General features: G+C 56.0%; 1 protein-coding gene across 4 annotated transcripts; it reads right to left on the bottom strand.

Annotated features, from left to right (window-relative positions):
* Window positions 1-2,082: 2,082 nt before the first annotated feature.
* Window positions 2,083-12,849, bottom strand: MIER2 (MIER family member 2). 4 transcript variants are annotated; one of them, XM_075544100.1, is made up of 14 exons: window positions 12,803-12,849; window positions 9,777-9,864; window positions 9,265-9,407; window positions 7,115-7,237; window positions 6,746-6,863; window positions 6,228-6,337; window positions 6,013-6,082; window positions 4,607-4,758; window positions 4,396-4,477; window positions 4,140-4,234; window positions 3,935-4,059; window positions 3,513-3,646; window positions 3,013-3,427; window positions 2,083-2,861 (listed from the first exon to the last, which is right to left on the bottom strand). In XM_075544100.1, exons 1-14 carry the CDS (start codon window positions 12,809-12,811, stop codon window positions 2,840-2,842), a joined length of 1,686 nt encoding a protein of 561 aa, XP_075400215.1. In that variant the 5' UTR covers window positions 12,812-12,849; the 3' UTR covers window positions 2,083-2,839. The 4 variants fall into 4 exon arrangements, with proteins under 4 accessions (XP_075400215.1, XP_075400235.1, XP_075400225.1 ...); XM_075544120.1 differs by having other exon boundaries at window positions 3,956-4,059; XM_075544110.1 differs by having other exon boundaries at window positions 4,140-4,231.
* Between the last annotated feature and the right edge of the window lie 12,868 nt (window positions 12,850-25,717).

Here is a 25,717-nt window from a genome sequence, read left to right as displayed (position 1 = left end):
CCCAACGAGGGGGTGAGAAGCCCACCCCAAATCTCGCTTTTACGAAGCACACCCCTGGAGCTGGGGGGGGGGGGTTAAGGGCACACCTGTCTTCTGAACCTTTCGGGAATCTGGTTTCCTGGACCAGGGAACGCTGGTGGCCCTGTGGGTTAGGCATTGGGCTGCTAACTACAAGGTCCGCAGTTCAAACCCACCAGCCGCTCCTGGGGACAAAGATATGGTCTTGGCCAGGTAAAAGTGTTCAGCCATGGGCACTTCAGGGGACCGGGCTTCCAGCACTCTGGGGCCAGCTCCAGCGGGGGTCAGGCCCTGGGTTGGCTGGTTTGACCCCTATTATCTATTATCAATATCATAACCACCCTGATCCTCCATCCAACCCCTCCTCCCACAGGAACCAAGGACTCACTGGGGCCTGCATGTGGTAAGGTGACAGGGTTGGCCTGAGCTGGGAGGGGCCCAGGAGGGTCTGTGCAGGAGGGGTGGGAGGTGAGGCCAGGATTAGTCGGTTACAGGATTAAGAACACTTGGTGAGTGCGGCATGAATTAGAGTGGGGATTGGGGTCAGGGCACCCACACTTTGCAAGGATCTAGTCCAGCGAGGGAGACAGTACTGGGGTGGAGTGGGGTTGGGGGACAGGGGTGCTGTGAGGCCTAAGAGATGGGAATGATTGGCGGAATAATGTCCCTAGACACACAACACACACCCACCCTCCACCCCTGCTCTGGTCAGATGCAGGTAAGTGCTCCACGTCCACCCCCTAAACAAGCCGGCTTCAAACCCCCTGGCAGGGGCCTTGGCTGGGGACACTGCAGGCATACCAGGTGGCCGCCCAGATGGTGTGGGGCGCCCTCGTGTGGCAGAGGGCACAGCAGCAAACACGGAGAGGAGGAATGCCCTTCTGGGAGCTGCCCAGGCTAAGGGAGGGTGGATGGCCTGACTTGCCCCGGGGCTTCAAAACATTCTCTAGTGGGAAATGGCTCCTACTTTTTGACGTCTTCTTCTACACAGGACACATACCCAGTTAAACTTCAGACCAGCATCACACACACCCTGCGCCCTCACAGAGCATGACTCAAGCATCTATCTGGGTGCTATGGATCTGAGGTGGGGGTCTGAATGGATATTCTGTATCTGACCAGCCAACTCTCCCCAGGGCCCCACAGGAAGATCCCAGGCCAGCACAGGTGGTGAGGCAGGTGTCTACCACAGTGGAGACCAAGACTCTGGACCACTGGCTGGGGGTGGGGGGGGTTGAAATTGACTGCAGCTCCTGGCACTGCAATCACCACAGACGTGGCCATGACGTCCATTGCAGACACATTGGCTGCAGTGTAACATGTTTAGTAAGAGGTAGGGAGCCATGAAAAGGTGACCCCAACTAGGAGACCCGTAGGGAAGCTGAGATGAAGACGGATGAAAGCCGATCGGCAGGTTCAGCAGCCAATGGCAGTGCCCCATGAGCCCCAGCCAACGAAACAAGAGGCAAACCATAAAGAGAGTCGAGTGAGCATGACAGCTCAAGTCGCCTGACAAACATACAGCCCTGGTGTGGCAGTGGTTACACATTGGCTGCATTCCACAAGGGCAGCGGTTCAAAGCCACCCTTGTCAAGTTGGTGTCAGCAAGCCACAGGGGCAGTTTATCTACCGTCCTAGAGGGTCCCTGTGAGTCCGCATCGACTGGACGGGAGTGAGCTTGGGTTTGAGTGGAGGAGGTGGGCAGAGTCAACTATAAGAGAAAGAAATGAGATTTCCCACGTACTTTCTGAAACCCTATCCTGTTAAATCGGCTAAAAACAAAATGTACACCTGGGCAGCTCAAGGAGCCCTAAACCCCCAACTGGTGGAAACTGGACAGAAAACCGTCTTCCACGCGGTCAGATACAGCCGACCACAAGAAACGGATGTATTTGGTGAAAGCTGAGCGAACTAGGGGACCGCGGGGCACCTCGACAATGCAGGAAAATGTCAGCGGGCAGGATGTGCTCCCAAGGCCCTGTGCCCTTTGCCTCCAACGCCCTGCTCCCACCATGCCAGGCACAGGGTGCTCCCCCTCCCACGGCTGTCTGCAGGCAGCACCACTGGGCTTCCGATCAAGTTTAATAAATAAAGGGAGGCGGTGAATCAAGGCAGTTGTCGTCACTTCACAGTGTGGTCCTGGGAGGGGCTCAAATCCGACTCTGGCGGGAGTGGCTGGAGCAAAGGGAGACCCCTGACGACCCTGGAGGCGGGGCGCCTGCCGTGTACCCGCTCCAACGAGAAAGCATAAATAAGACCAAGGAGAGGGCGGACATGGGGCCCGGCCATCACGTGGGGACGTCCAAAAGAAAGGAGGCCCCGGGCCCGGGGAAGGGGAGGGGGCCTACCTCCTCAGCCCTGGCCGGCTCAGCTGCGGCCGAGGCGCTGGGAGGCGGAGAAGGGGGTAAAGTGCGGCTTTTCCTGAAGTGGCTGGCGGGCGGGCGGGCGGGCGGGCGGGCTGGGGCCGGGCAGCGAGGTATATGGCTCCATGCCCCCACAGTTTGGCACTGAGTTGCAGCTGCCCGCCCGGCCCTGGGGCGGCGGGAGACGGCTGCCTGCCTGGGCGCCTGCGGGGCTGCTGGTGGCGGCGACGGCCGTCTGGGGTGGCAGGCCCGTCCCCCTGCTAGAGGAGGCCCCAGGAGTGGGAAGCGGAGGCCTGGTGTGGGGCACCCGCAGCCCTGTCCCCTCGAGTCATCCCGAAAGCCCCGAGGCAAGAGGGGGCGTCACTGTCGGCTCTTGGGAAGGGGTCGTTTCGGCAGGCCGGAGGTCGAGTCCGGGGGAGGTTTCTGGTGGCTACCGGCTGAGCGCCGGGCATCGGGAATCAACAGGTCATCACATTACAGCTGCAGGAACGAGAGGGAGACAGGCTGCAGGGTTGGGAGCCAGCCCTGCTCGGGGCAGTGAAGGTCCCAGTCGCAGGGTAACAACAAAGGGGAGTCAACGCGAAGGCTTCCCGCCCCCACCCCAGCCCCAGAGGCCGGCTGCAACACTCACTGTGACAGAGGCTCTGGGTGCAGCCCCGCAGGACACGCGGGGCGCGGGGCCAGGAAAGGGTTGACGTCCCCAAGGCCGATGAGCCCGAACTCTGCGACGGATAGGGCCACCTGTGCGGCGGGGTCCCCGCCCAGACCTGAGTGGGCAGGGAGGAGGGGCAGCCCCTCGGGGAGGGTGGCGGGCAGGGCCACGTCCACCGCCAGCCGGGGGTGGGCGCCGGGTTCCGGGGCAGCTGAGGCTGCAGGGTAGAAGGCCGGGTCGGCCAAGGAAGAGGGCGGTGGGGGGTGCGGCCCAACGGACGGCTGGTCCAGAGGTTGGAAGGGGCAGGGCCCTGCCTCGGTGGTCCGAAGACCGCCCGCTTCAGGCTCACCAAGGCCGCCGGGGCTTCGGGGAGCGCCATCCTCCACCAGTGACTCTGCAGGAGGAAGGCGGCTGAGGTGCAGCCCGAGTACGGCTGGGGCCGCAGCTGGGGGGGTCGATGGATGGGGCAGGATCCTCACCTGTGCACAGCGCCCCCAGGGCATCCTGCTCAGGGCCCAGGCCATCACCATTAGCGGTGGAAGGCAGGGGCGGTGCGGAGCGGGGCCGGCCGGAGCTGTCAGGGTCGCCACCATCCAGGTCCTGCTCCCCATCCCTGCTGGGAGAGGCCTGGTGAGAGGTGGGAGGCCCTGGGAAGGTATATGGGGGGTGGGGGAGGCAGAAGCTGGGCAACGGGTAGAGGTTGAGGGGGTGCAGATGGGTAACGGGTAGACTGAGCTCCAGGGCGGAGGCTGGCCAGGATAGGCAGGGCAGCAGCTGGGGGCTGGCCAGAAGGGAGGGGCTTGGACTGGGCAGGGGCTGGGGCGGGGCGGGGTGAGCAGGAGGAGAGGCAGCGGAAGAGGCGGAGCCGGGAGCCAGGGCTGGGCAGGTGGGCTGCACGCACGTGGTTCCGGACGGGACGTACTTCCTCCGGCCCAGGCGAGTCTGCTGCGTGAAGTAGTCGAAGCGTTCTGACTTCTTCCACAGGTAGTAGTACTCCACACACTCGCCCACCGACCGCGTGCGCACCTACGAGAGGCAGGCGAGTCAGGGGAGCCGACCCCGCCCCGCCCCCAGGCTGCGGCGCCTGCTCCGTGCCCAGCACCCACCTTGTTGGCCTGGATCAGGTGGAAGTTCTTGCCGTGCACGCGGAAGCCGTGCTCGAAGTTCCTGCACTCCTCCTCGCTCCAGGCGCACACGCCTTCTGCGCGGAAGACACCACGCTAGGACTGGGGCGGGGGCGGGGTGTGGAGAGGACTGGGGTGGGGGCGGGGTGTAGGAGCGACGTGGGGGGCCGAGGGGGTTGGGGAGCGGAGCAGAGAGAGGTGGAACAAGGGCACCTGGGTAGAGGGCTGGAGGGCCTACCTCGGACCACCTTCACGTTGAAGCGCAGCCTACGCAGGGCCTCCTCGGCGTTGAAACTGCAGCGCACCAGCTCGTACAGGGCCTGGGGGTCGGTAGACTCGCTGCTCAGCCCCATGGTGGCGCCCACCCCCACCCCGAGGCTGGAGCTCCCGGCAGGTGCCCCGCAGGCCGTGGCGACTCCAGTCCCAGTGGCCCCCTCTGAGGGCCCCACCTGCTCGCTGTCCTTCACCGACTCCCCATCCGGGAGCTGGGGCCCGGATGCCTCGTCCCACCTCCGTGTCAGGGCACGATACAGAAACTCCTCCACCTCCCTCTCGGGCAGGACATGGGGGTCCCAGAGCAGCTGGTCTTCGTTCTCGTAAACTGCAGGGGCGAGGGGAGGGTGTCACACCCTGGACTTGCCCGGGTGGCACATGATTATCCTCCCTCTTGCTGAGCCCAGAGCCCCTTAGGAAGGGGTGGGCAGAGGTGGTATACATGCCGCTATATGCATGCACACACGCAACCAGTCTGGCCCCCACACCGCCTCCTCCAGACCCTGGGTTGGTGAGATGTGGCACCAAGGCTGGCGCTGGCTCTGCCCAGGAAAGAGGCTGCCAGGGGTCAGACACCAGTGGAGGCAGGGACGACATCTGCAGAGGGCCCACTGTGCAGCAGCAGAAGGCTGACTGGCAGGGCCTCGGGATGGCTCGGGCAGGGACAAGGGGCGTGAAGGGAGGCCACAGGGCACACCCACCCCGTTCTCAAAGTTCCTGCACTCCTGCTCCAGCTGGCCCCCAACTCGTCTCAGTCCAATGAGCCCACAAACCCAGCCACCCCAGGGTGAGCAGTGCAGGGGTCCAGCTGGACTTCTCCTGGTTTCCCACCCGACATCCACGGGGTGCTGAGACCCACACGGGCGGAGCCTCTTGCGGTGTTGACAGCTGTAGCTTGGGCACGGGTAGGCTACCCTCCGACCACCACATAACCAGACCCGGTGCCCAGCATCGCAGGGCCAGGTGTCCTGGGAGACACAGCTAGCCCTCACATGGTGGACAAGGGCAGGAAGACAACTGCGGATGGGGCGCTAAAAGAAGCAGAGCGGAAGAAGGCCAGGCAGACAGAAAGGAAGACATCGACAGGTGAGATCTCAACAAAGTGAAACGGGTGTTCTAGAAGACACACCTGGCGCAGACAAGAGCAGGAGCGACAAAGGCTAAGTACAGCCGGATCCCGCTCAGGGCACGAATCCAGACCGAGTCTACGAGCCACACTCAATGGAGAAGGGTCCAGCGCACGTGTAAGTGAGGCCCAGAAACAACCAAAGGAAGGGCATTCTCAGAGAGCTGGGGACCCAGGACACACACGCACATGCCACATACACCCAAGCCAAGCACACGACAGGCAAGAAGAAAGGCCTGTGTGTGTTTTTACTGAGTCCAAAGACAGGCCAATGCTGACTTTTTAAAAAATGCTGGAATAAGCCCTGAGACGCACTGAAAGGGCAAACAAACGTATGAAAACCATTTCCAAACAAAAATAAAGACTGAGAAAACCGGGAGCCAGAGCAGGGCTCCACGGCCTACACGCTGGGCCATACTGGGCTATGCAGGTGGAGGGCGCCCGGCTGCCACTTACTCTTCTCCCCGTGCCTGCTCAGGTGTAGGCTGCTGAGGTCAGCCTGGAACTGCGGGCCCACCATGATCTCCTGTGAAGACAGAGGCCACTGGTGGTCAGCTACAGGAAGCCCAGGGGGCCAGTTTCCAGGGAGGAAACAGGTCAGTGTGGGGGCCCAGGGTCAAGGCTCCTCAGGAGGGTGCACAACAGAGGGACGGGCACCCCAGTCCACACACCTTCTTACACTTGTTGACAGGAAGCGAGTCCTCCTCTGTGTCCGAGGAGGTGGGGGAGTTGGAGGAGGTGGAGGAAGTGGGGTCTCTGTCTCCACCAGCCAGGAAGCGAGCTGTGGGGAAGGGGGCAAGTGTCAAGAAGGCGTGACCCCAACCCAGGTTCTGCCACTGCTCTTAGCATGAGCAGACCCCAGGCCTCCACTACACAGTACCCCACGTCCCTTCTGGGCTAGCAACCCTCTGAGCTCCAGCCTACTCAGTCTGTCTGAGCCCCATGCAGCAACGGCCCACCCCACTCACAGCCTGGCCAGGTGGTGACATGAGGAGAAAGGTCTCCTCCACCTGCTGCAAGGCCCCTGGACCATGGCACCAGACACCAAGGAGCTTGACACTGGGCCCCATGGGACCCAAATGTGGCAGCCTCTTCACCCTCAGCTCAAACACCAGCCCCTCCTGAGGGGCTCAGCCCATAGCCAGGAGGTGGCCCCTTCCCGCCACAAGGTGGTGAGGTGGGCACTTACGTCCGCTCTGGTTGGGGAACAGGGTTGAGGTGGCGTGGGAGGTCACAGATGGGGTGAGGTCGTCGGCGGACGACTGTGTCTCTTCCTCTCCCGACAGCAGATCCTTCGCTATTTGTTCCTTAAACAGCAAGAAAAACAGATGGGGGGGGGGGGGGCTTGTTTAAGACTGAAAATACTACAGGTGACAACACATTAGCGATCACCTTGAGGGCCCCATGCCACCTCCCTGAACCCCCATGTGGGATGGGGCCAAAGGCCAGCGAGGGCTGGGGCAGGGACACAAAGGAAGAGTGAACAAGCTACCCCTCACCGTAACTTCCTGCCACTGGGATTTTCCAGCAGGGCAGGCCCCACACAGACCCTCCTCACCTTGTCCAGGGTCATGTCCGGCAGCGGGGCGGCGTCCGCGCCCACCCTCTCCTGCTCCGACACGGGGTCCGAGGCCGCGTAGCCGCAGAGTGCCAGCAGCTCGTCAAGGGGCATGTCGCTGCTCTGAGGGGGACAGCACTCCACTGGGGGCCTGCCCGGGGCTCTGTGCCCGCCAGACCCCCCCAGCAAGCCCACATGGAAGCCCCGCCTCCACCCAGCCCCTGGCACAAGGGCTCTGTCAACCCCCCGAGTAAGTGCCGGAGCGGAGAAAGCTGTGCACACAGGTCCCAGCCAGCAAGCAGGGGCCTGGGCCTGCCTCCACCCACAATGCCTGCCAGCTCGGGAGGGCAACCTCCAGGGCCACCACCCCAGGGGACAGGAAGCAAACAGGAGAGCGCCTTGATTACAGAGGCAGAGATGTCCAGTGACGAACACCCTTGTGTGACGATGGAGAGCAGTGAGGGGCACTCATGCCATGCAGCAGGGACAGTGGGTCAGGCCCTGCCCCAACCTGAGCTCAACACCACCACTGCCCAGCCTCATGGCAAAGCTTCCAAACGATGCAATATGGACAAGCAAACGGCATCTAGTCTTGGAAGAAGCACGGCCAGAGTGCTCCTTGGAGGCAAGGATGGCAAGACTCCGTCTCACAGACTCTGGACGAGAGAGCAGCCCCTGGGTGACGTCGAGGGGCAGTGAGCGCGAGTCAGTCCCTCACGGAGACGGACGGACACTGTGGCTGCATCAACGGGTCAGGCCTAAGAACAACTGCGAGGAGGGGCAGGGCAGTGGTGTGTTCTGTGGCACACGGGTGCTATGGGCCAGACTGAATGGAAGGCACCCAAGAACACTCCTCTGCTTTCAGCCAAGACCCCTCTGACACCAGCAATGTCCCTTGTTCCACATCCTCTTCTGAATCTATCGGATGGCTTCCAGTACAATTTCACTTGCACATGCTATCAGTGACGTGAGTCTAGAAGCTGAGACTTCCCTTGGGTCACCTTTCTCTGGAATGGGTACAAACAGGGATGTCTTCCTATCCAGTGGGCAACGAGCTATTTTCCAAGTTTCCTGCCATCGACAAGTAGGGTCGGAACTGATTCACTGGCAACAACAAAGCCACCACAAAGGGAGAGACCTCACCTTCCCCTTCACCTGTCTGCCAGCTTCCATTCATATTTGCCTGAGGCCTGACCACACAGCTCCTGGACATTTCCCCGCCATTCTCAGGGTATCCGCACTGCTCTGTTCACCCGGGGCTCAAGGGCCAGGGAAGCCAGCATGCCGGACCCCAGCCCAGTCTCAGCCCACACGCCAACCATAGCTCCTGGCTACACAGTGTGTGTGTGTGTGTGTGTGTGTGTGTATGTGTGTGTGTGTGTGTGTAGTGGGGTACCCAATGTGTGGCCAAGGGTGCCAGGCATGCCAACCACAGCTCCTGGTTACACACTGTGTGTGTGTGTGTAGGGGGGTATACCCAATGTGTGGTCAAGGGTGCCAGGGTCCCCAAGGAGTTCACAGAAGCACATATGCTGCTCCCTCCTCCGCTGTGCGGACAGCCCCATGTGCACTGGCAGCGGCCAGGGCACCAGTATGAGCCCCCAATTCTGAGTCATGACGGGGTCACTGACTTCCCAGGCACCTGTTTCACCTCCCCCAGGAAGACAGGGAAGCGGGGTGGGGCAGGGGTAAGGAGTGGCCACATGCCAGGCTTGTCCCTCTCTGCAGCCACCTGGACCAAAGGGCCAGCTGCATCAGAGAATGCCCAGAATCTCCGAGATGCTCACAGGTACCCAAGCTGGCTGGGCAACACCACAGCGCTGGGCTGGCTCCTGTGTATGGGAAACCACGCTTGGCTTCCACGGGCCTGTGGTTTCCACAGATGTGCAACGGGGTCACAACGGCAATGTTTAAGAGACGACGTTATGTAGACAGGCACATCATAAAGACCTGTGTCTGAGCTGCTCGGTCGTTTCTCCAAGTCAGCCGGGGGTCTGAGGCCAACACGCCCGAGGGTGGCTGACTGCTGACCCACAAAGGTGGCACAGGGCAGGCCGGGCCCTTCATCCGTCCCCGCCAAGTTCCAGCTCACATAGGTGGACTTGTCACTGGGATCTTAGCCGTCCTGACCCCGGAGGCCACGTGAGTACCTGGGAGATGAAGTCCTTCTCCAGCTCCTCCTCGGGCTTCACAGGGCCCCCGGACGCCGCCTCGCGCCCCTCCCGGACGCCGTAGTTCTGTGACAGGATCTCCGAGAGGCTCAACTGGTGGTTGGCAGAGCCCATGGACACAGCTGCAAGGGAGCCTGCATAAGGCCCTCGCCCACCTGTGCCGCACCCCCCCCACACACACACACACACAGTGGGTGTGCCACTGGAGGCCAAGTGGAAGGGGCTCTGGTCTCCTGAGCCCAGGCCCAGAGAGCAGGCAGCTCAGGGAAGGTGCAGGGAACCCCCACCCCAATCTCCAAGTCCCTGCCAGTGAGGCACACATCCCGTCCTGCTCAGGTGAGTGGTCCTCTGCTGGGGGCCTGCAGCGCTCAGGAAAATAGTCCTGACCCCGGCCTGCACAACCCCACCCCACGATCTGTAACCCTGAATTATGCCAGCCTGGGTTGACTGTCCACCCCAGCAGGCAGAGGGCCCTGGAGCCTTTGGGGTACCTGCCGCTGTCTGCACGCCGGACTCCACGGGGCACAGGCCGTGGCTGAGGCCAGCTACACGAGGGCCTTGCCGTCCCAACGAGGAGCCCTGCGGGAGAGAGGGCAGTGGTCAGGAGAGGGCTGGACTCGGGAAGGCCCCAGGTGCCACTCCAGGAGACTCACTCCTGGGACCCGGCCATCACTCGTTGAGGAAACCGAGGACACATGGAGTGGACATGGGCAGGTGTCCGAGCTGTGGTCCCAGGCAAACACTAGCACAGCCAGCCAGCACTTGAGGAAACTCCAATAAGGAGGCGTAGCAGCAATTCTAGCCTCGGCCACTAAGTGGCAGCACCACCTGAGAGGCCGTGCCTAAGAACCACCCAGCTGAGCCCTGCCCACATTCGCAAGCGCGGATAATTCCACCAGTTTTACATGAAAACTGCCCGAGTCTTGTCCACCCTGGGAACCACAGAAGGTCACACACACAACCACCGTGGGTATTTTCAGCCACCTGAGTTCTGAGGGGACTCACTGTCCAGGGACAGACAGAACTCAAGCACCCTTCTCCCAAGAATCACCCTTGGCCTTCCTCCCTCTGATGTGCGTGGAGTCCCAGCCTCACAGGTGAGGCAGCAAGCACGAGTGCCTGGCTACCACCCTGACAAACAGGTCCCACTTGTCTCTGCCCACATGGGGTCACTAGTTTACCCAAGGACACAGGGAACAAACAAGTGTCTGGTTACAGTGGAGGGGATGGGGCGGGACCAACTCAGCAGGGGGCAATGGGGGAGTTACTGTCATTTCTGGGTGGGGTCTGTCCTCCTCAAGGGCCTGGAGGACCAAGGAAGCTGACCAGGTGGCACCACAGGCTGGACATCATAGGGCAGAGCTGCATTTTAACTTCAGGAAGATGACAAGACACCAAAAGGCCCGAGAGGATGGTTTCTAAGACTCATCTGGTTTCCGGAGAGGGGCGGGAGCAGGGCAGAAAAAAGCAGCCCCACATTCTCTCCTGGCCCCAGAGGCTACTTTCCTGGTGACAACTGGCAACTAGGCGGCCTCACAGATCCAGGCTGTTAGGCTACCAAACGCCATTTCTACTGGTGAAAAAAATGTTGAGCGTCTTCCCGAAGTGCAACTCACATGGGGAAACCTACCGCACCAGGCTCTGGAGGGTCTACTGTTTATGCCCACCTTTGAAATGGGAAAACTGAGGCTGAGATGGTCAGTGACTGACCTGAGGCCACCAGGGGAGGCTAGCCTCTCAGGGCCAGTTGGCCTCTTCATTGACCAGTGTCTCTGCCCAGAGCCAGACCCGTGGGTCCTGAGGATAAAGTGACCAGACGTACCGATTTTTAACAATTTTTCCTGTGTTCTGTGGCTTTTTTTAAAAGTCCCGATTTTTGGAAAGAATGCACAAGCTAGGGTTTTCAGCTGCCATGTGGCCAGGATATGAGTTTTATCAATAATGTCCCGCTGGTGTCCCGCTTTACCAATGTTAAAATCTGGTCACCTTACCTTAGGACTTGTCTGTCTTGTCCACTGCAGCCCCTTGGAGACTTAGGAGCCTCATAGACACGTGTCCTAATCCTTTAAGACGCTGGCGAGGTCACTGACAGGGCAGCACCCTCACAGTAGGGCAAATCTGACCAAGCCTCCCAAAGGTCACTTTACTGCTGGAGACCACCGGGCAGTGGCAGGCACACATGCAAATTCTCTCCCTCTGCGTCGATTCCCGACTTGAAGGTCAGCCCCCACCCCCTTGAGCCCTCAGTTTCCCTAAATGACCCTCAGGAAGGGAGAACTCTGGGCACAGCTAACACAGGGCAGACATACTCTCCTCTGGGGCAAATGCAGAAGCTCCTAGTGGAAGGGAACAGTTTGTGACCCCAGCTCCACGTGTTTCCCCTGGGGCCCACCCAGGTGCAGGGCAGGCCTCCCCTGTCCACTAGATGAGGACTACTCTGTGCACCTGTTGGCCAGCCTGTCTTGAAGCCCAGAGAGGGGGGACACAAAGTCTGGCTGGGTCCAATGCAGCCAAAAGAGTGACACTTAAGGGCCCTATCGCCTAGGAGGAGGATGCGGGGCGGCCCGGTGGGCTATCCACAAGGTCAATTTGAGCACAACATCTGCTCCTCAGAAGGAAGACAAGGAGGTTGGCTTCCGCAGATTCACAAGCTTGGAAGCCCTGCTGCGGCGGCGGCGCAATTCCATTCGGCCCTAAAGGGTTACTGTGAGTGGGTTTGGATTTGCAGTGTCTCACCCCCGAGGGGGCCACTGAGGCCCACGCTGCCCCTCAAAACCCGAAAAGCTCTCAAACCCAAACTTTCTCGTTGTGGTCTTGCTTTATCCCGGGCAGTCTGTCCTGCACGCCTTCGGTCCTTAAGAGTGTGCCAGGCAGGCAGCACAGCCCGAGTCGCGGTGGGGCACGGGGCCGGGGCCTCCGCCCAGGGCGGGGGACGAGAGGCTCTCAGAAGTAACTTCCCGGGGACAGTCGGTCCCACTCGGGGACGGCGCCCGGGTGTGCGCTTAGCAGCGCACGGCGAGATGTTCGGGTCCCGCCCAGGGTCTAGTCGGGAGGGCGGCTCCGCGAAGCTCCGCACAGAGCAGGCCGAGCGCTGCGGTCCCCTGGGATTCCGGGGACCCCCCCCCTCCCGCAGCGCGACCCCCGCACTCTGCAAAGTTTGTGCGCGGGGTGGGGGGAAGGGACGGCGCGCCCGGCCCGGGGATGCGAGGGGCCGAGCCACCGCAGCCGCCTCCCGCTCCGGGGCTCCCGGACGCGGAGACCCCCGCCGGCCCGCCCCTCCCACCGCCGCCGCGCATGCGCCGCGCAGCCCGCGATGTGGCACCAGGCGGGGGGGCCCAGGCCGGGGGCGGCCGCCGACGAAGCCCCGTGCCCTCGGCCCCCGGCGGCCGCAGCGCCCCGGCCCGGCCCAGGGCTCCAGCGCGAGCGTCTCCGCGCGCGGGACCCCCGCTGCGGCCAGGCCCGGGGCTGAGGCCGGGGCAGTGGGGTGGAGACCGGCTCCCCCGGCCCGCTCACTCACCTCCGCCATGGCCGTGTGTGCGCGGGAGGCGGTGGCCGCGCCGGGATCCCCGGATGCGGGGCCGTGCGCTCATTGGCTGCGGCTCGCGGGGGCGGGGCCGGGGCGGACCGGTGCGTAGTAGGTGCGCGCGCGCGCGGGGGCGGGAATCCCGGGCGCCGCCTGTCGGGCCGCGTGCGCGTCGCATCTGGTCGGGGTCTCACCTCGCTTCCCCAAACAGGCTGGGACCCGGGAAGGGCCAGGTGTCCTTGGTGAAGGCCAACGCCTAGTAGCCGCCCCTGGCCCGCCTTGGGTCCGGTAGGGAAACTGAGGCCAGGCGTGCAAGGGCGACGGGGCCCGGGCCTTCAGTGTGGTTCCGGAACCTTCTGCACGTTTGCCTCCATTGGGGGATTTAGAAATGCTGCTAAAGCAGAGCTCAGAGAAGCAAGGACGGTGGATTCGAACTCTCGGCCACTTGACTCCGAAGCTGCCCCTATACTGTTTAATTTGTTGTTCTTTTTGTATTAATGGAAAGCGACCTTGAACCTAAGGAATTCTGGTGGCACTGTGGGTTAGGTGCTGGGCTCCTAACGCAAAGGGCCAGCGGTTCAACCCCTCCCCCTGCTCAGAGGGAGAAATGGGAGGCTTTCAGCTCCTCAGTAACCCTCTATAGGCTCACAATGAGTTGGAACCCACGCAGTGCCAGTGGGGGGCGGGGTTGGCATGGGTCCCTGGGTCCTGCAGACGGTTAAGCATGTGGTTGCTTGTGGAAAGGCTGGTGGTTGAAGCCCATCCAGAGTCCCCTCTGCACAGACCTGGCAGCTGGCTTCAGTCACACGCAGGCTTGAAGACCACATGGAGCTGGTCTGCTCTGCATATGTGGCGTGACCAGGGGTCGGAAAAGACTGCACAGAAACTGATCAGCAACTTGGTGTGCCTGTGCCAGGCGGCTGGGGTGGGGTTGACCAGGAGAATTCCAAGGCCCTACCTCAGGGAGCTTAGCGTGAGGAGGGCAGGCAGACAAGGATTTGCCAAATTTCATGAAGCACAGAGGCAGAAGGGATCGAGAGGGCCGGGGTTATAGGGGAGGCAGTGGGGTTGAGGCATGGAATCAAGGGAAGTGGAGAGTGTTGATGGTAGTTGGTTGTCATGGTTGGAGTCTGTTCCTATCCATAGACCACACACCCTGTCCCATCAACCCTGTCCCCATCCGGCACCATCCTCATAGTTTCTGCTCTCTGGAGACCAGGGTGGCAGCTGCCGTATCAATCCTTCCCATTGAGAGCCTTCCTCTTTTCCACTGACCCTCTCACGTTACCAAGCACGATGTCCTCCTTCCGGGACTGTTCTCTCCTGACAACACGTCCAAATGCGTGAGACCGAGTGCCGCCATCCTCACTTCTGGGAAGCACTTCTGAGATGGATGTGTTCGTTGGGGAGGTAGACAGTAGGAGGCTTCGAAGATGGAGGGAGTGAGGAGAGAAACATGGCTTGAACAGTTGAGTGGATCAGACCAGGAAGATGGGAATTGGGTAGGGCAGGGCTCTCAAGAGCTCCCCGCAATCCCAAGTCACCATGGTCCAATGGAGTTTTGAGAAGCTGCAGTGCCCCAAGCTTGATCCTGATGCAGAAGGATTAACCCAGCCCTCTGAGAATGAATGGTTAGGGTGGGAAGAACCACTCTTGAGAGGTCCATCTCTGATCTTGCCAGTCATGTGATCCAGGAAGCCCTCCATCCCTTTTATTGGATGGAGTCATTTGGGCTGGGGAGAGGGCATGTCGAGCCTTTGAGTTCCAATGATCTAAGGAGCCATTGATTCAATCAGCCAATGAGCTCAACTGCCCTGTGTTTGTATGTAAAAGAATCATATCCTTACTCGACTTCCCTCTGTCACCTGCCTTGGAAGCTTGAATGGATTTCCTCATAAAATAACAAAGACATAAAAAGCCACGCACCTAGCAGGAAAAGATGCAGAGGTTTTGAGCAAACACATGTATACCATCATCCCAGAAGCCAGATTTCGCATGTGCGTCCGTGTGGATTTTGCCTGGGGTTGTGTGCACGAGTGGGCCATTGGGTCAGGGCTGGCCCAGGGAGCGAGCCTGGCAAGAGGTGAGACTGCCCCTTCGGGAGAGACCAGTTCCCAGAGAGCTGCTGTGACTCGGAGCGGAGGGAAGTGTTCGCAGTTCAAGAGGGATCACCTTTCGCACCACAGCATCTCCAACATTTGTGCTTAACGTTTCTCACCCCTCCCCCGGCCCCCGCAACCCCTGCTGAGAATTTGGATTGTTTTCAGGTTACACCTGGGCTGCTAACCACAAGGTGGGAGGTTCAAACCCTCCAGTTGCTCTGCTCCTGTAGAGATTTATAGTCTCCGGAGCTCTAATGAGGGTGATATGAGTGGGAATGGCAGAGACTTTTTGTTTGTTTGTTTATTTGGGACCTTTTATTCTTGTGATCCCTGTCAAACTAAAATCCCATGGAATCAACTCCGTTCTGTTTCTTTACACCAGTCTAATCCAACAGAAATGTTGGGCGGCACAAGCCACATACATCATTTTAAATTTCCTAATCACTGCATCCTAAAAATCATTAAAAAGAAACAGGTGAGATTGATACAATATATTTCATGTAACCCATCATAGACAAGAAGACTTATCTTTTCAACACGTAATCAGCAGGAAAAGTTATTAACGAGATGCTCGACATTTCCCCCCAGCCCCATGCTCATCCTTCAAACACCAGTATGTATTTTACACTCACAAACAAGGCAGTTCACTTCAGTCTGCTGTTGACTCCACAAGAAAACAAGCAAACGAACCTCTTTTAATGGTTACCAACCTACCCTTAAATAGACATGACTTCTATTGTTAGAATGATCCATTTTGATGAGGGACCCTGTAGGTGCACATCACTTCTTGTCTCTTTTCTCCATCCCTCTGAATTTCTGTGAGGTTGCCACTAATGCCTGGGTTGGTAGCATTCACACTGAGGTACCCATTATTCGTAGGTTGGCTGTAATGTTGGTCCTTGTGTTAGTCTGGGCACTTTAGAGAAACAAATCCACAGAAACTCATGTATAACAGAGAGAGTTTTATATAAAGGCTAAGGACACGTCAAGAAAACATCCCAACCCAGTTCTGCCCAAGCCCACAAGGCCAACATTAACCCATATGTCCGACACCAATCCACCAAGTCCTCCTCCATCTCACAAAACACACACAATGATGCCTACTGTAGGAGGAAAGCCAAATCAATGAGCGTGTAAGCATCTCGGCGCTGTCAGGGTTCTCCACACGGCTGCTCCAGCACCCAGGGCTGCATCGGGGTAGGTCCATGTGGCTTCTCCTTGGGAATGTCTTACAGGAAGTGAGCCTTGCCAGCTGAAGCCGGGAACTGGCTAAGGCAGCTGCATCCTGGTCCGACCATCACAAAGAAGAGACCTGAGACCTAGAAAGTCAAGGCTCACCAAGCCATTTATCTCTCCACCTTTCAATTAATCCCACATATGTTTATTGGTCAGGTTGGCACAATAAACTTTTAACTATCTCAGTCCTGAATTGACATTGGTGCAGGGTTCATCGTGGGCTCTCATTGCGATTTACTACCTTCTCTCTTTGTGGCTGAAGTTTCCATTCACATGATTTTGTCAATGAATCCCTCAGATTCTTGCACACTAGAAGAATATCAGCCTGTTTTGACACAGCTCTGTGACAATTTAGCTAGGTATAAAATTATTTCCCCAGACTGCATTCCTTCAGAGCAGTCTCGGGAGCTTGGTGGGCATTGTTCCACTGACTTCTCCTTATGAACACTGCTGAGACTCTAGGTACAGCCTAACTTCTCCCACCTGGTCCTTTTGGCCAGAATGCCAAAAGACTCTCTTTTCTATTTTATTATTTCTCTAAGATATGTCTTGGTGTCAACTGCTTAGTGTTCTCCAAGAAATAAGATAACCTCAGTGAACTGGAGCTGAGTCCCGGTACCATAGTGGGTTACAACTTGGGCTACTAACCTCAAGGTCAGCAGTTTGGAACCACCAGCTGCTCCGGGGGAGAAAGATGAGGCTTTCTGCTCTTGTAAAGAGGTACAGTTTCACGTTTCAGTAGTTGCCTTATGCCCCAGGGAGATGATTGATAATGCTCTCTAACATAAAATGTCCATGATGTTCTAAGTTGAACCGGAGACATATAGAAATCAGAGACATATGAATGGATTTGGGGCTTTACACTTCATTCTAGTCCCAATCTAAGAACAATTAATTCTAATGACATGCCCGTGCTTGATGCCCTCTCTCCTGAAGAGATCGCTGAAGATATGGGTGCTAAAGCAAAGAGTGGTGAAGAGACTAGATGGTGCCCAACTATTAGAAAGAACAGCACCTGAATCTTAAAGGTTTGTCTTCAAACAAACAGCCATCAAAGTAAGGTGTCAACTAAGTCCACATGGAAGAAGCGCACCAGCCTGTGTGACCCAAGGTTTGTAAAAAAATACAATCCAAATCTGAAGGAGGGAATGGTATCAGAGATCACGTTGTGAACACTTGGTTTGCAGGTGGCTATGAACAACCGTGGAAGCCAAAAATCCGTTTGCAGGGTCCACACATAGATGAAGCTTCTGGTGACTCCCCTCTGACATAGTCACGGGATGTGACTAGCCTTCTGATCAGTCAGAGAGCAGTGTAAGGTTGATTACAGCAAATATAGTTAGGTTAACATATAACACATTATCATGTGATCTCCCTTTGACTCATTTAAGCATTTTTTTTAAAGGGTGAAGGGAAATACATGTGGATCAAGCCTCCAGTGGGTCCCCTCTGACCACAGACAAGGCTGTGCACAGCCCTGCGTCATGCAGAGCGCACTGGAAAGTGGGTGATTGCAGGTGCAGTTAGGTTAAAATTTAACACCTTCTCATTTGATCTCCCTTTTGACCCATTTTAAATTTGTCTTAGTTTTTAGTATCTTCTATTTTATTTTCCATTGAGTTTTTTTTTCCTGTTTTACTTTGTTATTGTTGTTGGATGTGTGTGTGTGTGTGTGTTATTTGTATGTTTTTCTGTATTTGAAATCCAGAATAGGTCGATCTGGATTTGGTCCCTTGGAGATCTGGCAGGGGAAGTTGGGGGGAAATGGAGAAACTAATAGGAATGAGGACAAGACAGAAGAAAATATTCTAAAACTGATTGTGGTGGTGATTGTTCAGCTCTTCTCAATATGATTGAACTATTGAATTGTATGATATGTGCATCTGCCCATAAACCAGTTAAAAAATAAGTAAATCTGCTCAGAAAGAAAATAAAAAACAGTCACCGTCTCAGAAACCCAGAGAGGCAACTCTACTCTGGCCTGTAGGGTCACTGTGAGTCAGAATTGACTCATGAGAAGATAAAGAGGAGCCGGAGGAGGAGGAAGAGGAGGAAGTGGGCACATCTTAGAAACACACACATTACCAAAAGGAGCCCAAGAAGAAATATCAAACCAGCGCAGACATATCACAAGTAAATAGACTCTATCAGTACTAACAACCTTCCCAAGGAACATCAGATGGCTCTGGGTGCGATTCCATGGCCAGACTAAGGCAAGTGAAGGTGTCCGCCTCTGTCTATTCATACATTCAAACAGGATAGGAGAGTTTTGTATGTGTGTGTGTGTTATCCGTGATGTAATTTCTTTCTAAACATGACTATGGACATAGGGTCCTAAGATTTTTTTTTAACTTTATATCACATTTTCTACAAAAAGAATGCTTTTCATATGAGTACAGTGGAAGGGTACGTCTAGAGAAATATTGGTACTAGGGCCCCAGTTCATGGATGCTCAGTTTACGTGCTTAAACGCATCTCTGTGATCACTAGATGGCTGCAAACAAATCCTCAGTCATTCAATCTTTAGGGGGCCTTTGCGGGGGTGGGGGAGAGCAAAACTAACTGCCATCAAGTCCGTTCTGACTCATGGCGACCCTACAGAACATGGTAGAACTGCCACTGTGAGTTTCCTAGGCTGTAACTGTCTTATTCTGGGCAGACTAGAAAAGCAAATTCATAGACACACTCATATGTGTATAAGAAAGAATTTTATACACAAGAGCAATTGACCATTGAGAAAACATCCCAGCTCAGTCCAGATCAAGTCCAATATTAGCCTATATGTCCAATACCAATCTATAAAGTCCTCTTCAGACTCACAAAACACAAGCAATGATGCCGAATGCCGGAAGATTGCAGGCCAGTGGGTGGATGGTCTTGTGGATCCAATGACAGTGGAAGCATCTCAGTGCTGGCGTGGGTCTCCACGTGGCTCCTCCGGGTCCAGGGCTCTTGCTGCCATCAGCATAGATCCATGTGTCTTGTAAGTAGAGAGTCTCTCCTGGGGTGAACATGTGTCCTGCCTCCAACAAGCTATTTATCTCCTTCCCACCTCAAACTGGGGTCATCAAGTTGCGATCTGATCACCAGGCTAAACTCCACCCCGTCACTCTTCAGCCTCAAATTGACAACAGATTATGTAACTACCACAGTAATTCTTTGTGGGAGTAGAAGACCCCATCTTTCTCCCTCAGAGTGGGGTGGTTTCAAACTGCTGACCTTGTGGTTCACAGCTCAGCACATAACCACTGTGCCACCAGGTCTCATCAAAACAGTGGCGTCTGCTTTGCCAGTTAAAGTCAAGGCCAAAAGGCCACCTAAGATGATTGTGGTGTGCACCTCCACTGGACATCGGTCAGGAGAAGTGTCCAGGTATTCGGCTCCCTGTGATAGACAGGCTTCATCCCACACTCCATCTTCACCCGGGATGACCAGAAGACCTCAAAGATGGACTCAGTGGAGTCCATGGTGACCCTGCAGGGTGGTGAGGGTCCCAGTGCCCAGTGCTTGACCAGCCTGTGGTGAAATGAAATTTCTTAATATGACTCTTCCCCCCAAGTCTCTGTAACAGCCACCAAATGATTGGGTGGAGCTATACAAATGGGGCGTGTGTAACGCTAGTAGAGGGGTTGACAAGTTGTCATTAGATTTGTGGACTTGATTTGGACTGGGCTGGGATGCCTTCTTTTGATGTAAGATGACTTGCTGACATAAAGTCCTTTCTTCTGCACATATGGTGTCACTGGGGTTTGTTTCTCTAGACAGCCCAGCCTCACACACCTTCGAATTTAATTCTGAGTCTAGGGCACTTCCCTCATCTGAGGAGAATTATCCCACAGAACCAACATGGATATATACGCCAGCGTTTGCATCGTGCTGGTGATGTTTCGGCTCCTCTCTTGGTATCTCCGCCTCAATGTCTGGTTTTCATCAGTGATTCCCGAGGCATCTGGAATCTGAGTGTGTGATTCCAGGATTCGGCAGCAAGTATTAGAAAGACCTTTTAATACCTGATCATTGCCTAAACATGTTAATCTACTGGACGATATCCAACAGGCGTAAGTGAACGCACTGTCTGAACATGACATGTTCATGAAGTTCTAAAATGTTCTGTTACGGCCTTTAGAACACCCTGACTGGCACTGGCAGCGTTGCCGTGGGATCCGCCTCTGCACTTAGGAAAATCAATTGTGCAAAAGTCACATACGTAGTGAGGAGCTTGGGTTGCCATTTCGTCACCAGTTTGAGTTCTTTGACTAGTAAACGTGGTAACTCACCCCCTGGGTTTCCTGTTTGTTGGAGAGAAGGCAAACAAGCAAAACACCCCACTGTTTTCAGTAAGTGTCAAGTGGGCCACCTATCAAGGGTCTCCTAGGCTATACATCTTTACAGGAGCAGACAGCCTCATCTTCCTCCCTCGAAGCATCTGGTGGCTTTGAACTACTGACCTTGGACTTAGCAGCCCAAGGCCTGACCCACAGTGCCACCAGGGTGCATAGCCATGGAAAAGGACACCATGCTTGGTAAAGGGTCAGCAAAAACAACAAAAAAGGAAGATCTTCGATAAGATGGATCGGCGTAGTGGCTGCAACAATGGGCTCAAACATGACAGTGACTGGGGATGGCGCTGGACCGGGTGGCGATTCCCTCCGCTGCCCTGAGGACCATGGCCCGGAGTCCGCCTCGCCTCGGTGGCACCTAGGATCAACAAGTGCCCCCTCATTCTTCACCGATGCTCTTGGTCGTCTTAGGATCCCCACTTGGGCCTTTGATCTATCTTGTTTGTTTGTGGATATGGTGTGACAAACTCCTGTTTCCGTTTTTTGTTCCGCATGTGGATACCCAGTTTTGCCAGAGCATTTTGGGGGGGGGGGTATTTAATCATTTTATTGGGGGCTTGTACAATTCTTATGACAATCCATCCATCTATCCATTGTGTCAAGCACATTTGTACATTTGTTGCCATCGTCATTCTCAAACATTTGCTTTCTACTTGAGCCCTTGGCATCAGCTCCTCATTTTTCCCCTTCCTCCCCGCTCTCCTCTCCCTCATGAACACTTGATAATTTATAAATTATTATTTTGCCATATCTTACACTGTCTGATATCTCCCTTCGCCCACTTTTCTGTTGTCCACCCCCTAGGGAGGAGGTTATATGAAGATCCTTGTAATCGGTTCCCCCTTTCCACTCCACCCTCCCTCCACCTGCCAACGTCATTTGCTAGACTCTCTCTTCCCCACTCAACGACTACCAATGTGGGAAACAGAAAGATTTCTCCCAAGTCATTCCCCCAAATATGTTAGACTAAGGACACTGCTTGCAGCTAATAATGGTCAAGTTAAGTCCCTGTAGGCAGTCAGCTGTCAGGGTAGGCCTGCTCCTGCTGCTGAGGACAATGGGCTACTTCTCCCTGAGGCTTGCAGTCTTGATTCGGTTCCTGTAGGTGGAGTTCACACCCTACTGATAATGGTCTATAGTTGAGCCAGGGAACAGGTTAGACCAGATCAGTGGCGTCCAAAGTTAGGCTGCCATCCTGACTCTATCATATGTATTCCCCCCATTGATACCTCCCCTTCCGCTTATGTGGATACCCCTAGATCACCCCCTCCCTTTACTGTATTACCTATGGCACAACCCTTTCCTGTGATGTATGTCCTCACCTGTAATTAGGGGGCTTGCATATCCCCAGAGAATATAAAAGCCTGGGCTAGCATTAAATATCGCTCTACCTCCACCGGCCCGGTGGTCACCAGAAGTCGGAACCCAGTGGCTGCCACCGCTTAGAAAAAAATATATAGCTCTCTCCACGTGGCCCACCAAGTGAGGCTGAGGTGAGCATGCTACCATGAAATGTGTCTGACTCCGTTACTTCAATCTCCCTTCTCTCTCTCATGTGCTCTATGACTTTACTATGATCTTTACTTATCGCTGTACAATCGCGCCTACCGGCCCTGTGATGATGTGGTCAGGGCTGGATTCCCCTGGCAGCTCAGCCTCTGCCCCACGTCAGCTGTTGGCAAGTGGATGGCTTTGCTTATGGGCTCTCGGTTCTGCTCTGCTCCCCGTGTTGCCTCTGTGCCTGTCACCGTCCCAAGACCAGGCTGTTTCGGCTGTGCAGGCAGTTCTGAGAGCAGGTAGTGCGTGGGAAGCCGCTCACTTTGCCCTATTTCTCCCGTTGGCTTGGTCCTCTTTCGATCCAGCCATTTGCATCTTCAGTAGAAAGGGGACCCTGCAGAGATCTGTCTTTCTATTAGTTACGGGGTCTGCGGATTTTTAAATCGTTCTACTTTCCACACGAGGATGATGATGATGATGAAGATGAAGATGATGGTGAGGATGACGGTCACAAGAAACGGATGCCGACTCTGGAACGACGTCAACAGGTTATATCTGTGTTGCCGTGAGCGACACAAACCGTGTGTTGCTGGCACGCACGAGACTAGAGCTACCGGTGCTCGCAGGCAGTGTGAGCTCTGCGACGGAGACGTGCCCCGAGGCCTTGTGCTTTACAGGGAGTTCGCTTTGGAACTGCCTGTCGGGATTCAAGTGTCTCTTCGGTGAACTTCCCGGCAGGAGCAGGACAAACTCCATTGTGTTTTGTTTTGAACTTTGTTTTGACGTGAAAAGCAAGTACAAGGTGAGGAACGCAGAGCCGTGGTATTCGTACAAGGAAACAAACCCACGATGCCCATGGAGCTACCAGACAGGGCCATGGACGGAACGTGCGGTTCACCTCCATGGATGGAAACCCTCCCGGTCGGTGGCGGACGAGCGTCGGAGCTTCTTCGATGGCGAGCCGAGAGGCCACCTTGCCACTCTGAGCTCCTCACCTCCGATGTCTCGCCTGCTTTGTCACTGTGGATGCCAAATGCTAGGTTGGAGCAGATGCTGATGATAAAATGCGTGATCCCTTTGCCGAAGAGACGTGTGAATTCAGCATCGTGACGCGTCTCGGGAGTCAGTCCTTCTCGGTGCAGGAGACACCCCTGCATCCTCATCCCGTGTCCTTGACCTGGGCAGAAAACCAGGGACTCTTCAAGTCCGCTTCCACCGCGGCACAGAACTGTGGGTTAACTGGAAATAAAGAAACGCACAAAGCAAGTGAAAATTACTGAAAGGTAGTTTGCATTCCGATTTAGACACGGACACAAACGTTCACGTCTGAAAATTAGTTTTAAATTTTTTAAAGGACTCGGAGCATGTGGTTTTGGTCTTCAGGTTGACCAGCCAAAGAAAACAGGGATTCCAGGGCGGCTGGAAGGAGCTGCACTTTCTTGCCCTGCCGATTCGTCGGCATCCATCTCCCGGCCTGTTTTTCCCGCCTTGAAATGGGACTTCGGGGCATGCACTTTCCATCCTCGGTCTCCACGGTGCGTTGGACCCCTGCTGGCACCCAGCGGCTCGGAGCGTGTCGTACATACAAGGGCGTCCTCAACCCGAAGACAACGTGGCGCTCAGGACCAGATGCGCCACAAGTCACGTGGCCGTGGGGCCACTGGTGTGTTGCTGGTGGTCACCGAGAAAGCTGAACGTGGAGTTCCCCGTCCGTCCAACAGGAAACGGGAAATGTAACTGCGTCCCACACAAAGGTTAAGGAATGCCAGTCCCCTTCCACTGCGACGCTCACTTTCACTCGTATCCTGTGGGTCTTTGCTTGGGACACTCTTTCGTTGATGTCCTCGGCGCGTGCCTACCAGGCTGGCAGATCTGTCGGTCGTGGAAGAAGTATGGGCCAGAGTGTCCCTTAGAAGCAAGGTTGGGGAGCTTTTGTTTCACACCCTTTGCATCTAGTGTTAGGCCAGGTTGTCTAGACAAATCCAGTGACATCCGTCTATGTATAAGAAAGAGCTTTATATTAAGAAGTAATTATCATCAGGAAAGCAGCCCAGCCTCGTCCAACTCAAGTCCACGAGCCCAATGCTAGACCCCAAGTTCTTCTTCAGACTCAGAGCCAAATGCCTCATTGCAGAATGCAGGAAGATCACAAGCCGGGGGGTGCAGAGTCCCGTGGCTCCAAGGTGGGTAGGTGAGGGAAACGTGGCAGGACTCCAACAGCTCTCGTGGTCAGGGCAGAGTCCCCGCAGGCAGGAAGGCAAAGGGAGCAGAGAGAGAGGAAGGGTCCCAGGTTCCCCAATTCTAAGAAGACCACGCCCCTAAGGAGGTATCATCAGGCTGTGGCTTGATGGACAGGTTGGATTCCACCCCTGCACTGTCACACGTCTTCAAGCTGACATGAAATCACCCAAGGACCGCAGACATATTGTCAGGGGAGACCAGTCCCTGGAGAAAGACAGCATGCTTGGTGTGACAGTTAGGCTTATTGTGCCAACATGACACCTGCAAGGTGATGTGGGTGGAGCTTAGCCTGCCAATCGGGCCATGGCTTGAAGCCCTCCTTTGGAGGTGTGACAGAGATCAATGGCTTTCTGGGGGCCAGCCCCTCCCCTTCTGCCTCCGGTCACCTTCCTGCAGGTGAGCCACTCTGAGACCTGCCAGACGCCTGGCGATATGTCTACCACCTTTGGATCCACGTGGCCTGTGATCTCCCTGCGTTCTGCATTACAGCATGTGGCTGCGTGAGTTGGAAGAGGGACTTGTGGACGAGTATCAGACATACGAACTTGACCTGCCCTGGGCTGGGATGTTTGCTTGGTATATCAAGAGGTCTAAATGAGCGTCACGTGCATGTTTCCTTCCACCGTGCTGGGGCCACCGTGAGACTGGACGGCCACTAACAACCAAGGGAAGGTGACCGCAGCTTGGGTTGTCATCAGACGGTGGTGACAGAGAGTGCGCGATGACGGTGGTGCGGCTGAGGGACCAGACGTGGGGGCTGAGGGAGATGAGGCAGGGCATCCAGGATGCGGGGGGCGGGGCGGGCGGGATGGGGGCGGAGTTTAGCCCGAGCACCCGGATGAGTAAGGAGCCACGGAGGCCCTCATGAGGAAGGAGTCAGGGGGTTCGAGTTGGGCTGCCGCCAGCAGCGTCAGGGGTGGGAAGGCACCAGCTCATCTGCAGGACAGCGGAGGGGCTTCCAGCTCTCACACAGTCTCAGACACACACAGAGGGGGTCACTCTGGGTCGGCATCCACTCGATGGCAGGGAGTTTGGTGGTGATGGTTGTTGTTGTTTTGTGTAGGAAAGAGCTCTATATCAAAGAGTAATCGTCTATTAAGAACACAGCCCAGCCCAGTCCAGATCTAGTCCTTAAGTTCAATATTATCCCCTATGTCCCACTCTAGGGTGTAAATTCCTCTTCCGACTCACGCAGCCCATGCAGTGACAAGAACGCAGGAAGATCACAGGCCGGTGGGTGGAAAGTCTTGTGGATCCAGTGGCGGTGGAAGCATCGCCAGGGCCTTGGCTCCACTTTGGTTTTTGACCTGGATGAGTATTGGGGCTGGTAGCAGCATCTTCTCCGTTAGGTTTCCAGGAACCGGAAAGTACCTAGTGAGGGCGCAGGTCGCGGTGACATCAAGAACCTGCAGGGCATTCATGGGGAACTGCCCAACCGATGTGTGGCTGAACATGATGGGGTCCAGCCCTGCAGTGGGATGGGGAGGGGCCCT

This window comes from Tenrec ecaudatus, chromosome 1 (genome assembly GCF_050624435.1).
Source record: "Tenrec ecaudatus isolate mTenEca1 chromosome 1, mTenEca1.hap1, whole genome shotgun sequence".
In the NCBI taxonomy this organism is placed as follows: domain Eukaryota; kingdom Metazoa; phylum Chordata; class Mammalia; order Afrosoricida; family Tenrecidae; genus Tenrec; species Tenrec ecaudatus.
Note: the sequence above shows the minus strand (reverse complement) of the source record. Positions and strands in the feature narration are given on the sequence as shown.